The sequence below is a fragment of the Fonsecaea pedrosoi genome, assembly GCF_000835455.1.
Source record: "Fonsecaea pedrosoi CBS 271.37 unplaced genomic scaffold supercont1.5, whole genome shotgun sequence".
Taxonomy (NCBI): Eukaryota; Fungi; Ascomycota; class Eurotiomycetes; order Chaetothyriales; family Herpotrichiellaceae; genus Fonsecaea; species Fonsecaea pedrosoi.
This window is the reverse complement of record NW_013550611.1, coordinates 3753931-3769530: the sequence shown is the minus strand read 5'-3', so window position 1 is coordinate 3769530 and position 15600 is coordinate 3753931. Positions and strand designations below refer to the sequence as shown.

Here is a 15600-nt window from a genome sequence, read left to right as displayed (position 1 = left end):
ACGAGGATACTCGAGGAAAGGATGACAGGTAGGCTTATCACACCACGCGATACTGAAATGTCCAGATTCAGCCTACCTTATATGTGTGGTTGCCCAGAGCCTGCACTTCAGGCGACGAGGCGAATGGGAGAGAGAATTGCCAAGCACCAAGCCGTAAGGCGAAGTGCTGGGAAGGCACAAGCTCCTGGTTTCAGATAGTTCATATGGGTGGTAGAGACCCAAATCTTTGGGCAGACTCCTTGCTCGTTGAGCTTGAGTCACGGACAAAAGATTAAGAGTGCTGCATTCGAGATTCGTCCATGTGAGTATGCTAGCCAGCCCTCGCCGTGTGACGGCCTTCTAGCCCCTAAAGACGCGGAATATAGGCAGCCCCAGGGTGAGACCGCATATCTTGAGACGACGACTATGAGCGCCGACAGGGGTATCAGATTAAGGTTACGGCTGGGGGGAAGCAGCCGGATTTTCACGGCCGAATGCACGGCCGGATGGATCGTTGACAGAGTATGCACTGTAGATTTACCCGTGAAAGCATCCCAGAGATGGACTTGAAGGATGAAAGATGCGTCGAGTGGTAAAGTGGTGGATAGAAGTCCATGTCGAAAGGCAAATGTAGAACAAGGTCCTGTGGTCAGAACAAGGTAAACGGCATGGGCATTCCGCTGACTTGAGCCGCGTAGGCCGGTCGCCGTGTCGGCGCGAGCAGCGCCCGGAAAATGACGGGCCCAGGCACCACGGCGCTAACCACCCCGCCCTTGTGGCTGTGGGGACCGTGGACGAGGTAGAATGTTCGATAGCAGGAACCTGTGGGTATTGGGCTGAATCTTCATGAAGGCCCCTGCAGCGAGGCACACTCGCTTCTCGGTGAGTCCTGAAGAGCAGGGAATCTGTCAGGTGCCCTGACGCCAGTCGAGAGGCGGATGTAGCCGATTGCTAGGGCGCCTAATTCGGCCCCTGGTTTGGGTCTCAGGGAGTGCCTAGGGAGTGCTCAGTGACGTTCGGCTATTGGCTCAGTAAACGCTCAGGGTGACGCGGCCTTCGCGCACTCTCTCCCTGCGATCAGACAGCGTTATCTACACCTAACTGTCTATGCTTTGGATGGATTAATTGTGCCTTGACCCAGGCCGTAGCCTGGCTGGTAATGGCTTCTGAGCAAGGGAATCGACACCGGTGTGACGAGGCAGTCTCGTGGTGGCCCTCTAGGCACTCTTTCTAAGGCCAAAGACCTTCCTTCTCGCTAAGCGCTTGAGAGGGTTTGAGCAGACACCAAAGGACGAGATTCAGTACTTTCTGCGCCGAGCGGTGGATGTCTCGCATCATCGAGACTTGATAACTGCGTTCCTCAACATCGTTCTGATTTTGATACATTATACTGTGACGTCGAGCCAGATATGCGAGATGCGGTCCGTGGATTGAGCACGCTCTCAGAGCCTTTGTTGATTAGTTTATCGCCACAGGCGAATCGCCACTACACAGACCATAATGATGCCCACAACAACTCCAACACATATCATGATCCCGCTTATACTCCAACCCCGTGCCACATCATATGTGACGGCGCTACCAAGCGAATGTTCCTCGACTGTAGCATCCGAATCCTCGTCCATATATGGAAACAAAATAAGCCGATATAAAGGCGACCTCTGCAGCCGGATCGTCCGCACCCATGTAGTCCATCCTGCCCAGAATTTGCAATAGCCGCCTCCTATATCTGCCTCCGGGGATGCGCAGCGCTCTGAAAATCGGCTCGAGGGGCTGACCGATAGCGAAAAATTGCATATGCGAAAGCGTTACAGCGCTTACTTGCTCCATGCTCAGACTGTAATTTGGAAAACTCTTTAAGAGGTAAAATTGCTCTTCACGTGGGACTAGTCCAAGCAGTGCAAAGATTTGATCCATCATTCGGACTTGCTGATTTTTCTTGGTTACATCGTCCTGGTTTATGCAAACTGCATCGGCCCATATGTACTGCCAGCAGTAACGACGCAGAGTGTAAAGGCAAGCCCAGAGATTAGGCTTGATACGGAGGGAGTGGCCATCTACGTGGATGGTCTCCGTCTGTGCATCGTTACCCCACGTGTACGAGATAGCGGTGTACTGCTGAGTCTGTGATGGAACAGCTTCTTTAAATTGGAAACGTAAGTCGCGATCGTAGGCTCCTTTCGTAACGGCCAGGAGGCGGAAGTCTCCACGGCGGAGGCTTCGATACGGCGAGCATATGGTCGTTACGGTGTTCAAGATCAACGTACGCCACAAAAATGGCCCTAGGTCGCTAACACAGAAGAGGTTGCGGATGGTGAGACGCTCATCAGGCTGACGGCTACATAGAGTGGCATTCCAGTCTCGACTAATAGTATTCGTCTTCGGATCTTCCAACCCGGAATGTATAGGGACCCTCAATTCCGCACTAATTCGGCAGAGATCTTTACTATATATCATTTTTATAGCATTCCCACCAATTTGATACTGTATGTCCTGTAGATCTCTCTTAAAGTTGTGTTGTCACTGCTAGAATGACCTCGCCGTTGCCTCTATTTGTATGGTAGTGCAATAAATTCAGCCTTACCATTCAGCCTCGTACACTACTGCCTGCATCCAGCCTTACTTAACCTTATGCGCCTCTTACGAGTCAGTAATCTGTCCCATCTCTTTTACTTCCTTATATACATAGCGTTCAAGCGTTCTTGCAAATTATTTAAGCCCAGTTTTTGTCGTAACAGTCACTGAGATGGGTAAGAGCATTTAAATAATACAAGGAATCACTGCACTGAGAGTTGATTTACCACTAACACTAACATTAAACTTTACTAACATAGGAATAGATCGGTCCACTTTTGTCTTAGCGTTGTACTGAATGAAAGTTGCGACGCGTCTAGAAGGGGAGGGCGGTTTCGGGAACGACTGTAATCAGATTCCTTACTCTGCGACGCACAATTCAAACGACACCCTACTGCACTGCCAGCTAAGGTAACGAGAAAATTTAGGCTGCAGCCTAAGGGCAGGGAATCTCCCAGGTTTTCTGACGCATATTCAAGTATGGATGTACGCATGTATGTATGCGAGTAGACATCTCCATCTCCATCCACACACGAGCATATGAATATCTGAATATCTGAATATATGGATGCACGTATGGATATATGAACACCCACCTCGAAAGCGGAATGGAGGCAAAACCTACAATTTCGGCCCCCTCTCATACTTCTTCCACAGACTCCGGGCCTTGAGCAGCGTGGGCCGGACGAACGTGTTATCCGTCAAGTCGCTGCGGCGGGCGACGTCGAGCAGGCCCTCGTAGGGCGTCTCAGAGGCGTGGGCGAAGACGCTGTTGAGCTCGAACTCGGTGAAGCCGAAGGCGGCGACGAGGGCGTCGGCGTAGCCGCCACAAGCGAAGCGGGCGATGGCCGTGGTGTGCGCGGCGCGGAGGGAGGAGACGTCGTCGGTCGTGAGGTACGGGGAGCCGGCGAAGGCGGAGAGGCCTTCGAGCATGGTCGTGAAGGAGAACTATTGTCGCCCAGAGACACACGGGAGGTGGTCATGGTTAGATGGGTAGTTCAGACTTTCGGCAGGGGGTTGGAGACACCTGTGGCCCTCTGGGAGAGAAAAGACTTACCACGTTCGCCAACGCCTCCATGGTTTCCCTGTCACTCCGGCCGCCGGCCGTCTGCTTGACCTGCGTCTGCAGGCCTCGCCAGTAAGTGAGGTCGGCGTGCGCCATGGTCAGCTCGAAAACGTCGTAGCTGGTGTCCTTGCCGGCCGCAACATCGGCGAGATGCCGTTGCGCGAGGACCGCCGCCCGGTGCTCGAGGAAGTCCTCTTGCACATCCCGGTTGAACCAGCCGTCGGCGCTAACGACGCGCAAGCGCTGCGACATGCGGCTGTTGTCTCTGAGACGGCCTAGGTACGAGAGGGCGGTGATGGACTTTTCGGATTTACTATGGCTCAAAAAGAAAAGAAGAAAAAGAAGTCAGTGGTTGGAGAACAAAGACATGTTCAATGATTCTCGTCTCGGGAGAAAGAATAGGGATGGGGACATGGAGATCGGTGGTCAATACTTTTTCCAGTGCTTCACAACGGCATTCCCAATCTGTTGCGAGAGGACGTAGGTCTCGCCTTCATATGTCCTCGACGGAGAGAGCTGTGCGTAGAGAGGACCGAGTCCCGTGCTGGCCATATTTCCTGATGCCAGTCTCTCAGCACTTTTGGATCGTCTGGGAACGGTGCCTACTTACCGTGTCCGCCGCAGGTGAGACGGGCAACCTCGACATCGCGGACGCCGTGCTCACTGGCCCAGATTTTTGCCCCGACGGTCTGCAGGTGCAGATCCTCAAGACTCTCGTTGACGATGTTGTCGATGCGGGCCCTCATCTCGCGACCAAGCAGCATCATAGCCACAGACTAGAGGCGTCCACAGGGGGTCAGCAACGAATGAATAGATAGTAAAGGTCCAGGCAAAGGGCAACCATCTCGTTATGGTAGAACTCACCCGTGCCAACGCGGGAAACAATCGATTCTGCACGCTGGCATACTCAATCACCCTCCTCTCCTGCCCGTCCTTGGGGTTGAACTGCCGACGGAACTGGGCATATTTCAAGGCGATGATGGCCGCCTTGGCCACCTCGGTGCCCAGCTCCTCGGACATCAGGCCCCGAATGATGACCATGGAGGTGTAGGAGTGCTTCGAGTTCTTGGCCGCGTGGTACGTGCCGTCGGCGTCCAGCGAGACCATGCCAGCTAGCATGTTGGCGCGGGGGATGCGGCAGTTGGTGAAGGCCATGACGCCGTTGTCCATCGAGGCGAAGGTGCCCATGCCCTTTTCGCCCTGCTCGTAGATGCGCACGTTGGGCATGAGGTCGTGGGTGTCGAGGTCGCGCACCTGGACGAGGAAGACGTGGTTGCCCAGGTCGCGTCCGCGGACGATCAGCCTCGCGATGACGAGGGCGTGCGTGGCCAGGATCCCCAGCGACCCGATCCAGTACTTGTGGCTCGACAGCGTGGGCGAGTTCACCACAATCTCGTCCGTCTTCGGGTCAAAGGTCGCTGTCGTCTCGATGCCCCGGACATTGCTCCCGTGGCCCAGCTCCGTCTGCGCGTAGCAACCACTGATCTCATACCGCTGAGCCTTGGGGAGCCAATATGCTTTCTGCTCGGGGCTCATCTGTGCCTCGAGGTTTCGGAGGAAGACTGCCAGGTGGCCATTGTGTAAGTATTAACTTTTCTCTCTCTCCCTTTCTCCCCCGCTCGCTGTCCCTTACAGCTCTCTATGCCCGTTTTTCTGTAGAGACTGACTTACTGCGATAATTCACCCCAATGGACAGCAGATCCCCCGCGATCTTGGTCGCATCGACAAACTGCTGATTCGACCAGCCGAGCTTAAACTTGAGGTCGAGCAGCTCCACGCTCTGCTGGAGGCGCAGCGTCCACAGATCCTTCCTCGACAGCCCATGCGTGTTCCGGGGTTGCGTGAAGATCGGGTTCTGGGTGATGGCGGCCAGGATCTCGCAGCGGCGCTTGAGCCTCTCCTCTCCCCAGAGAAAATTGGAGAGGGGACTCGTGCTGGGCGTGGTGGCGGCGGCCATTGTTCTTTTGGTTTTCTTTTGGTCGTCCCAACGAAGCTTTTCAACACGATGTATAACCCTCCGGAAGTACTCGTATGGAGTATCGTATCGTACTGTCCCCCGTCTTCTCTCCCCAAGACCTCTTTAAAGCCTCTTCGAAAAGCGCCGAGCCGAAAACGAAAACGCCGCCGCCGCCGCCCGGCAATGCGGCTCTCAACTGCCGAGGCAACACAATCGCGAGCTACACACAAATTGAGAGACCATGACAACTCCAACATCTGACATGGACACGCGGAGTCAAGGGACCTGTTCGAACTATCTCCTGATCTCACGCGACTAGCCTCGAAGGTGTGAGCGCACGGCGTCATGTTGTGTACTCGGTATGGGAAGAGAAACGCCGTCTGGTCAGCTGGAGCTACAACACAACATCGCCGAATATGACTACACGGAAGTCCTCGAATTAGGTATGAAAGATGCAGGAAAAGATTGAACAGATGGGGGAAAAGACCCGCGGCGCAGGGTGAGATGCATGATAGACTTAATCCACCACGGTCTCGACTCCATGTCGTCGCCTGCACAGCCTCGACGGACAAGTTACAACAAAACTCAGCCTCGCGCCAACTACCGAGGCGCGCACTAGAAGTATTGTTAACGCTAGCAATAGAATAACGAACTGATCGAAAGACGATAGACTTTATTTTCGTTGCCCCTATAATGGCCCTCGGAGATATTAACGCTCGATACTCGATGCCTACAGCGCGTACTAGCAGAGCAGGAGGGAATAAACAATAAGATCAGCTCCTCGAGTCATAGATAGCAAGGCAAGGCTAGTTGGGGAGAAATTCACATGTTTCATTGCTCTCTTTCGCACCTGATGTATGAATGCATCAACGATCATAGCTTGAACCCTTGGACGCACCCATATGAAATCCATGCCATCCAGCCCCTTCTAGCCGCAACAACCAGTAACATCGGCGGGCTCGGGCTTGTCTCTACGTCCGGGAAGTGTGTCCAATGTCAGTCAGTCAGCCAGTCTCTGCTGAACGCATAATATAAGACGAGGGACGGTGGAAAGAGGAATAGGAAATGGGATGGGATAACGGGCGAGGGGAAAGGAAGAAAGAATAAGGTGGCGGACAGTACTGACTTTGAGTCGATCAAGAGCTGGTCCCAGCTGAAGATGAAGCAGCCGAGAAAGCCGCCGATGACGATGCAGATGATGATGTACCCTATAAGCAGCACCAGGGTGTTAGCAGTTGTTCCGTCCTGGATTGCGCGGCCATTGGTTGTATGTCCAATATTCGGGCAGCGTACAGGGTGAGATACTCTATTTATACGGGGGGGGAGACAACAAGAGAAAGATCAAACGAATAGAAAAGATGTACCGTTATAATACATGGCCAGCAGCATGATAAAGTACGCGACTCCAAACTGCACCATGTGGATGAGCGAGCGGATGCACTGGCGTTGGAGGAGGGTCATTCCATCGACCACCGATCGTTGCGGACGACGAAGGAGAGGTCGTTCCGGGAGTGGCGGACTCATGCTCGTGTTCGTGGCTGTCTTCCTTCCAGGGTCCGCTTCCTGCTCGTATGAAGCACACGCCGCGTTCTCGCGATTTCGAACAGCGGCAGCCAGGGCGAAGGTTTTCTGGTCCTTGCGGCGGATCCAGCTGTCGTACTCCCGCTGGACGCGGCGTAGGAACTCGAGGGCGATGACGAGCAGAATGACGCCGATGCAGGAGAGGGCAAAGATACCATCCGAGCTGACCTGCCATGACTTGGAGATGAAGCCTAGGCACAAGAACGAAAGACCGATATATTCAGTACAGCGCCAGTACTGAGAGGAGAGATAAAGGTCGGACTTGACTCACAGGCTCCGACTGTATACCAGTTCCAGGTCATGGAGATCTTGCAAGAGCTGTCTCCCATGCTCATTCCGCCGGATGGTGATGCGGAGGCTGAAGACATCGACATAGAGGCAGAGGTAGGGGTCATGGACATGGACATTGTAGACATTTGCAGACTGTCTGGTGAGTGATTGTGTTGTATGTTGGTCCTCACAACGTAGAGTGAAATAATGTGAACCGTCAAAGAGAATCGAGTTCTTGTCAAGTAACAACTCCTTTTGGATGATCTTAAGAAAACGATCCGTACAAGAGAGATACCATCTTCCAATGCAAGCCAGCCAGCATAGTGCCCTTCTTCACCTGTGAGCAAGTTTCATCGTCCTGTGATTGGTCACCCTCTGCATGGTGAGCATGTATCTTGGGCCGCCCAATATCGGCGAAATCTGCTCGCCCGGCACAAGTGTCACTGGTGTCCAGTGTCTAGTTTCATCCAGAGCTCCTAGAGCAGACACGGTACATATGGACAGGCCACTTGCCGCACGACGAACCAGCTCAATGGCGGAGATGCAGTTTCTTGTCCCTCTCGCTCCTCACTTTCGGAAGACTCAGCCCCTTGGTGAGATCGTGGAAACTTGCGCGCATCTGCTCGGACCCTTCCCGGCCAGGCCCCAAGTGCAGGGAGTAAGGCTCGGAGCGATGCTCGCGCGACCAGGGCCGCGCAGACTTCTCATGTCGCTCGACATGGTACAACCGACCGTAGCCGACGAGGAGCAATGCCAGGACAACCAGCGCCGGTTTCGTGATCAGCATCAGACCGCCCATCAGAGCAATGGCCATGTAAACACAGTTTTCCTGTGGTACCTGTTTCCGGGATTCGGTCTTGGATAAGGCCAGATGAGGGTGGTGAGACCGCGGTTGGTTCTGCCCGAACATGGCGACTGGAGTTCGTTTCTCCTTGTCTTCTCTCTGCTTGTTTCTTTTATTGATGACAAGTTGTTATTATCACCTAGAAGTCCTACTCATCCGTTTGTGATTTACTTCTTGCAAAGCAGTCGACCAAGTCAGGATCAAAATGGGTTGTCTGTTCAGCGGAGCCGAGATTTAGTATTATTTCGAGTGCTCCGGAACCCCCGGCTGGATAATACACGAGTAAGCTTCCATTTGCATATCAAGGTGAATTCCGCGCAATGCGATTTTGTGCTCAGCTCATCCAGGGGAAGTCCCAAAATATGGACATGGGACTTTCCCTCCACAGGGCTCGACGGGGTATTCAGGGAGCTCTCGGCAACATCTGTTAGGGCATCACGGGCATTTCTGTCGTGTTTGAGCTCCGGCGAATTCGACCTCGTCCCGAATGTCTTGATGCGTTCCAGGTTACTGGTGAGACCAAACGAGCTTTTGTTACCCCACGACTAAATCACTTCCTATCCATCCTGCTTTGTCGGCACCATGCTGCAAAATGGCGGCGTCAACCGCCACGAAGCGCACGCGGGGCCATGCCGGTGGTGCTTAGTAAACGAGAACTGCTCGTTTAGTAGGATTTCAGGCCCTCGTGCCTAGATACGTTGTGCCCTTCCTGCCTTCTTTACCGATTGCAGCAGTTTGTTTTGTGGTGTATCCCTCGCATTCCTTCAGGATCGGCAAGACCCTTCCCGCTCCAGATTGATGTGTTTTTTTCCAGACGCGGTAACGACAACCAAGGAATCGGTCAGCCCGTAAACTAGGGCCTTCTCTGAGTATGCAGGGCATCTTCTCCGATGATCGCGCCTGAAAGGTCGGTAGTTAACAGTTATATGTCTGTCTCGGTAGGGTATAAAAGATTTATCTGGGAATTGAAATACCGTCCTTTGCATAGGAGTTCCGTTGTTGCAAATGAGGCTTCTGGTTCGACCTAAAATATACAGGAAGCCATGTCAAAAACAGCAATTCTTCTCACAGGAGCAAGCGGTGCACTGGGTTCTTCGACTCTCGCCCTCCTCGCGGCCAATTCCAACTTCGAGGTGATTGTTGTGCTTCGATCGCTCGCCCGATCTGAGGCAGCTTTCCGGTCCAGATATGCTTCACAGGTCTCGGAAGGCCGTCTGTCCTTCGTGGAGGTCTCGGATATGACCATCCCGGACACCTTCGACGAGCTAGCTAGCAAAGCTGATGCGATCATCCATATAGCCACCCCTCTGACGTATGACAATCTCATGGAGACGACGATCAAACCTAGCTGGGCCATTTTGCGCAATATCTTGAGCGCAGCGGACAAATCAGGGCGGGTGAGGAGGGTTGTCGTGACGGGGAGTATGGTCTCAACCATGCAGATGGGGGCCTTGTACTCTTGGGGGACCATATCAGCCGAGAGCTGGAGTCCTATCACCCTTGAAGAGGCCGTGCTGAACCCTCTCAATGCGTACCAGTACTCCAAGGTCTCGGCAGAGGAGAAGGCCTGGGAGTTCATGAAGGAGAAACCGCGGGCGTTCGACCTGGTGGTCTTGTTGGCGCCATCCATCACAGGAAAGAGTCTGCAGCCAGGTTTTAAACCCAACAAGAGCAATCTCGGGGGCCAGCCAGGGATTTACAAGGGCCTGTTCGACTGTGACGAGCCGGGCTTCCTGTTCCCATATTTCATGTTCGTGGCGCCCTCTTGATCCGCAACTGGTATCATCTAACCTTTGCTGACCTGCTGTCTCCCGCCTTTTCCAGGGACGTCGAGGATGTCGCCCGTGTTCACGTCCAGGCTCTTTCCCCTGGTATCCCAGGCAACGAACGATACATGTTTCACTCGCCCGAGCTGATGATGGCTGATGACATTGCTGGGGCCGTCCGAGAAGACTTCCCACATTTGAGACAGCGGGTTCCGGCTCCTCAACGAGGTGTCGATAGTGGGCTGTCGTCCAACCTGATCAAGACGGACATATCCAAGTTTGAGAAGGCGTTCGGCAGTCAGCAGTGGAAGTCGGCGAGGGATTCAGCCCGGGAGACCGTCGAGGACATCGTGGCCTACGAAGAGAGGTAGCGAACACGACAGGCCGGACAATAACTGGACGTTCAGGGAGGTTTGGAACCTGCAGAGGACGTTGATGAATTCAGTCAAATGCGATGGCGATGTAGATGACGGACGAGTGAAACAAAAGACATGGGAGCAGACACTGCAGGTCACAAGGACGGCGCTGGTCAAATCGATGCAGTACACAGGACATGTCATTGACGAACGACGAGTGACCACCAAACAAACAAGTGCGGGAATTTCTCAGTATGTTTTGAAATATTGGTATTTTTCTATTTCGAAATCTTCGAGCAACGACCCTATAATAACGCCATTTTCGTCCTGTTCGCTGAACGCTGAGACGCCGCCACGAGGCAAACAAGCAAGGGAATTATGCTGAATCATGCAAACAGGGATTAATCGTCGCGGCGGCAACAGCAGCAGCGCGACAGCGCAGCACAGCAGTAGCAAAAGCAAGCAACAGACAGCAATTTTGCATTTGCATTTATGTACAAATACCAGGTTCGATATTCGATAATTCGATATTTCAGGCCTTGACAAAGCTCCATTCCTCCAATTTCTTGACCGTCTTGACACATCTGCCCTCCACTTCCCTCGTCCAGACGTCGGCCGCCCACAAGGACAGCGAGAGGGTGATTATCCAGCCGATGAGCATGGTCCCGGTCCATACGAGATCGGTGGTGTCGACGCCCTGCACGCCCATAGACCACCATATCCGGTGGGGGATCATGTATCCGACCGCGTGCATGATGGGGCCGTGGACCAGGTAGAGGGCAAAACTGATCTTGCCCAAGTATTGCGGTACGCTGCTGTTGAGAATGCGTCGCCAGATCGAAGTGTCGGGGTCGGCGCGGGCGAGAAGCAAGAGCAGCAGGCCGGTGCCAATGTTCGGGTAGAACTTGTCCTTGCGCTCCATCCACGCAGGAATGAGCTTGTTAAGCGTCATATAGCCTGGAGCGTAGTCTCTTGAGCCATCAATCGGATAGGACAACAAGTAGAAGGCCAGCAAAAACCCTAGGACTCGAAGAGCGCGTAAACCTGCCTTGGGAGGGGTCGAGACGTAATCGGACCAGGTAGGAGGCGGCTTGTAGTCAGGCTTGGGTGAGTGAGGCGGCGACGGAGGTAGTCGGTCTGGAACCAGCGTGAGTTTCTTTTCCTGCTCGCGTTCGGTGAGAAGGAGGTCAATTTGTGCCACGACGGCCCCGATAATGTACACCCAGATCTCCCAATGGTTCCATAAGAAAAACATGACCGTCATCACACATAATCCTGCCAGTCGCACGTATTTCTTGCATTGTGCGGTGCCGATCAAGATCAGGTACAGAAAGATGGAGCCCTTCAATTCCGCCAGAATGGACCACAAATGCTGATCATGATAAGGGTAGACAGCGCCGTGAGTAAAGATGTTTGTCAAGTCGAACATTTCGCGGGCCCAATAGCTCATCTGTCGATAATAGCTCGCAAACTTTTCGGGCTTTGGTTCGTTCCAGACACCGGGAAAGAGTTTGCCATGGTCCGTGATGTAGCCTCGATTTCCTTCGTAGAAGCCAAAATGGATGTAGTGCGCCGTGATGAGGGTGATGATGAAGACGGGGAGGTAGAGCCTGAATGCTCGACGGAACAGAGCCCCCGACACATTAAGTAGGACCTTGGCCTGCGAGGTCTGATCGCGTTTGTCGAGAAGCTGGAACAACCGTAGAGAGGACAAATAACCCGCAATCCCGAAGAAGACGTGAGCCGTGAAGCCGGCATAGAAATATCGGATGATGGGGAGCTCCAGGACATAATGGTGGCGATCGTTGGTGCCCCAGGGCGCGAAGCCAATGTCGCTGAATGCCATTATCCAGTGGAAGGTAAAGACCTTGATCGAGGTGATGCCTCGTAGGCCATTGAGATAGCTGGTGGGGAATTGCTTGGACTTGGAAGCATGATCATTCCAGTATCGAGATCGCGCAATTTGAGGGACGAAGCAATAGGCAAATCGTTTGCTGGCTTTGTAGAGACTGGCAGGTCGGGCGTGCGACAGGGCAGTGGAGAGCATTCGCTCGGGCACCTGTCGAAGAGATCTAGAGGAGAAGTCATGGCGGGGAGCAGTGTCCGTATCCGTGTCCGTGTCTAGGAAGACATCTCTTTCCTCCTTCATGAGAGGCTGTCGGAGGGTCTGAAGCTCGTGTTGACTCATGGTGCTATCATTGGTATGGTATGTTCGCTTGCCTGGATTGCGTTATTCTGAGAACCGGGGTCGCTGAGGGCTGAGGGCCTGTCTAAAGTGTCTAGCAAGTGTCTAGCAGTGTTTTGAGGACGGGGTATTGGAGTGGTACGAAATGAAATAATGGGTGCCCAGGTGGTTCTGGGTGGGTGGCGTCAAAGGAAAGGATAAAGGCGCGCCCGCGCCCCTGAACAGGTCCGCCTTGCCCTGAATTAGGTTCCTAACAAGAATGAACGATCAAAGGAGAGTTCATCAAAAGACAAGTAGGAGAAGAAAAAGAGTGTACGGAGTAACAATCAGTCCACAGCCATGGAGAGGACGGTGGGTTGGACACGCCGGATACGATGGCCTTGGGGTGCCAGTGCAATCGAGGCTTGAAATCACGACATTTGTCTTGGATGGTTTGGAAGATTCAGCCCAAGACCATAAGGGGTTTCTTGGAACGCCCCTGTTACTCTGTTCCGCGGCTTACTATTTGCTCGCGTGCTTGTCCGGCGCCTCGCACCAGCCTGATGAGGCTGAACTGCAACATTTCTAGACATTGAGTGGCAGAGGATGGACTCCAGTGGATGGCTTCTCCCTGCATTAGCCTCCGCTTGGCACCTTGCTAGCCGCCAATTACCGAAACCGCCAATGCTGCCAACCCTGACCATCAAGACCAGGGAAATTGTCCCATCCAGCCATCCGAGGCTGTGGTGGGGGCGATAAGCGTGGCGAGCGTGTTAGATTTTCGTGTCTAGCCCCCCCTAAACTTGTTCGGCTACGGGCCAATTCTTGTGTCCAAGTCCTTGTCGCAGATACCGAGAACAAGTATATAGCCAAGGGACTTGTCCAAGTTGGCAGCACCACCTGTTTGGTATAGGGCATGCACTCCTCCTACCTCCCGTAGCTATACGAGTACGAGAGAGGTACTTTGATACAAAGTTATGCACTCCAAGCACTAGGATGTCACATGTTACCACAATGTGCACAAATTGTTATGCCGGAAAGTGCCATCCAGTCACGTGTTGACGCTAGTGACATTTGGAGGCTGGTGTCCGGAAAATACTTTTTCCAAACCCCCTCCATCACGTGGGTATCTGAGAAGCGATAAGCGGGAAAAAAAAAAAAAAGAAAAAATCCACTGGTACAGAGCGCCTCACCCCCACTCTTTCTGCAGTCTTTCTCTACCCTTGCGTTCCATCTACCACGCTCTGGACCAGTCGAGTGACGACTTGATCTGCGCTTCACCCGCTACTCAACCAATCCAACACACATCGTTTCGGTCACCACCGATCACCAGATGCAACCATGCCAAAAAGACCCTACAAAATGGTTTTCCGTGCCTTTTCGTCCTCTGCTCTTCTTTCTTCCCATCGCCCTTTAGGCATTCTCAAACCCCCATCTTCCACAGCGAGCGACTTCGGGAGTTTTGCGCTCGCTTCTCGACATAAAGCTCCAATTTGACCACTGCCTCCCAATAGCGAACCTCTTTTCAAGAGCCAGGCACCATGAGCGATTCTAAGGATGTCAAGGTCATCCGCGCTTCCAGCGTCGACCTTGGCCGCGATTATGGCACCGGGTCCTCCAGCTCTCGTTCCCCCATCGAGCATGGACATCCTGAGATCATTGAAGCGAGTCCCGAACGTGGTACCACTGCCGTTGGTGACGATGAAACAGGTGGACTTAAGAAACAGTCGTGGCGTTCCAAGTTTGCCTTCTTCAAGACCAAGGACTTTTGGCTCATTTTGTTTCTGGGACAGATACTGGCTATCTGCATTACTGGTACAAACACTTTGACAAGCTTGTTGGCGGCTGAGGGAACCAGCATCCCCGCCTTCCAGACCCTGTTCAATTACGTATTGCTTAATTTCGTCTACACGGGTTACACCCTGTACAAATATGGCTTCAAGAAGTGGTCGCGAATGGTCCTCAAGGATGGTTGGAAATGTATGCTTCTTCAATACATTGTCATGTTGAGCCGCTCAAGGACTAACCGCAGAACTATAGATATCATTCTTGCTTTCTTCGACGTCGAGGGCAACTACTTCACTGTACTTGCCTACCGCTACACCACCATTCTATCGGCCCAATTGATCAACTTCTGGGCTATTGTTGTTGTGGTCGTCATCTCCTTCATCTTCCTCCGTGTGCGATACCACTGGGCTCAAGTTCTCGGTATTTTTGTATGCATTGGTGGAATGGGACTTTTACTGGCCTCTGACCACATCACCGGCTCCAATGGCGGGGACGTCTCTTCCGGCAACCAGCTCAAGGGTGACCTGTTTGCGCTGTTGGGCGCGACCTTCTACGGCTTGTGCAACGTCTATGAGGAGTGGTTTGTGTCGGGCAGGCCCCTCTATGAAGTGATCGGCCAGCTTGGCTTTTGGGCCACCATCATCAATGGCGCACAAGCCGGTATCTTCGACCGCCACTCTTTCCACACCGCAACCTGGAACAGTAAAGTTGGAGGCTATTTGACAGGCTATACCCTCATTCTGTTCGTTTTCTACACCCTCGTTCCCATCCTTTATCGCTTCGCCAGCGCAGCGTTCCAAAACATCTCCCTTTTGACAGGAAACTTTTGGGGTGTGATTATCGGTCTACGGGTGTTCCATCTCCACGTGCATTGGTTGTATCCCATTGCATTTACACTGATTATGATCGGCCACTTTGTGTATTACTTTGGAAAGGGCGTGATGGGAGAGGCGGCGAAGGCGTGGCTGGGCGAGAACCAGGAGAAAGGTATTGATGGCTTCGGGAGCGCGAAGAGGAAGCTCCGAATGATGCAGGAGAACACAGCGGGGACCAGGGGTGGCGAAGGTACCGAAAGCATGGGTGTGGTCTAAGGAGGTTGAAGAGCAGGATGAGGTAGCTGATCAGCCTGCCTTTCTAGAGGTAAATATGGCCTTGTTCTCAGGCAAGCAATTGTCCGGGACTCGGCGGTGTCTGTGGTGGTCAGAGCGGTCCCCCTTTTCTATCATTAACCACATGGCCGGGGACGCTCGAATAC

General features: G+C 53.2%; 6 protein-coding genes across 6 annotated transcripts; 2 read left to right on the top strand and 4 right to left on the bottom strand.

Annotated features, from left to right (window-relative positions):
* Positions 1-3174: 3174 nt before the first annotated feature.
* On the bottom strand, positions 3175-5576 carry Z517_08847 (uncharacterized protein; the record flags this gene model as incomplete). The annotated part of the gene is made up of 6 exons (XM_013427361.1): positions 3175-3501; positions 3611-3932; positions 4053-4176; positions 4230-4395; positions 4484-5181; positions 5291-5576. 6 exons carry the CDS (start codon positions 5574-5576, stop codon positions 3175-3177), a joined length of 1923 nt encoding a protein of 640 aa, XP_013282815.1.
* Positions 5577-6917: 1341 nt separating this feature from the next.
* Z517_08846 (uncharacterized protein) lies at positions 6918-7564 on the bottom strand (the record flags this gene model as incomplete). Its single annotated transcript, XM_013427360.1, has 2 exons — positions 6918-7348; positions 7429-7564. The coding sequence occupies 2 exons, from the start codon at positions 7562-7564 to the stop codon at positions 6918-6920; spliced, it is 567 nt and encodes a 188-aa protein (XP_013282814.1).
* Positions 7565-7956: 392 nt separating this feature from the next.
* On the bottom strand, positions 7957-8337 carry Z517_08845 (uncharacterized protein; the record flags this gene model as incomplete). The annotated part of the gene is made up of 1 exon (XM_013427359.1): positions 7957-8337. The coding sequence occupies one exon, from the start codon at positions 8335-8337 to the stop codon at positions 7957-7959; it is 381 nt and encodes a 126-aa protein (XP_013282813.1).
* A 977-nt stretch (positions 8338-9314) lies between these two features.
* Z517_08844 (uncharacterized protein) lies at positions 9315-10408 on the top strand (the record flags this gene model as incomplete). The annotated part of the gene is made up of 2 exons (XM_013427358.1): positions 9315-10021; positions 10096-10408. The coding sequence occupies 2 exons, from the start codon at positions 9315-9317 to the stop codon at positions 10406-10408; spliced, it is 1020 nt and encodes a 339-aa protein (XP_013282812.1).
* Positions 10409-10925: 517 nt separating this feature from the next.
* Positions 10926-12581, bottom strand: Z517_08843 (uncharacterized protein; the record flags this gene model as incomplete). Its single annotated transcript, XM_013427357.1, has 1 exon — positions 10926-12581. The coding sequence occupies one exon, from the start codon at positions 12579-12581 to the stop codon at positions 10926-10928; it is 1656 nt and encodes a 551-aa protein (XP_013282811.1).
* Positions 12582-14098: 1517 nt separating this feature from the next.
* Z517_08842 (uncharacterized protein) lies at positions 14099-15436 on the top strand (the record flags this gene model as incomplete). Its single annotated transcript, XM_013427356.1, has 2 exons — positions 14099-14537; positions 14598-15436. The coding sequence occupies 2 exons, from the start codon at positions 14099-14101 to the stop codon at positions 15434-15436; spliced, it is 1278 nt and encodes a 425-aa protein (XP_013282810.1).
* Between the last annotated feature and the right edge of the window lie 164 nt (positions 15437-15600).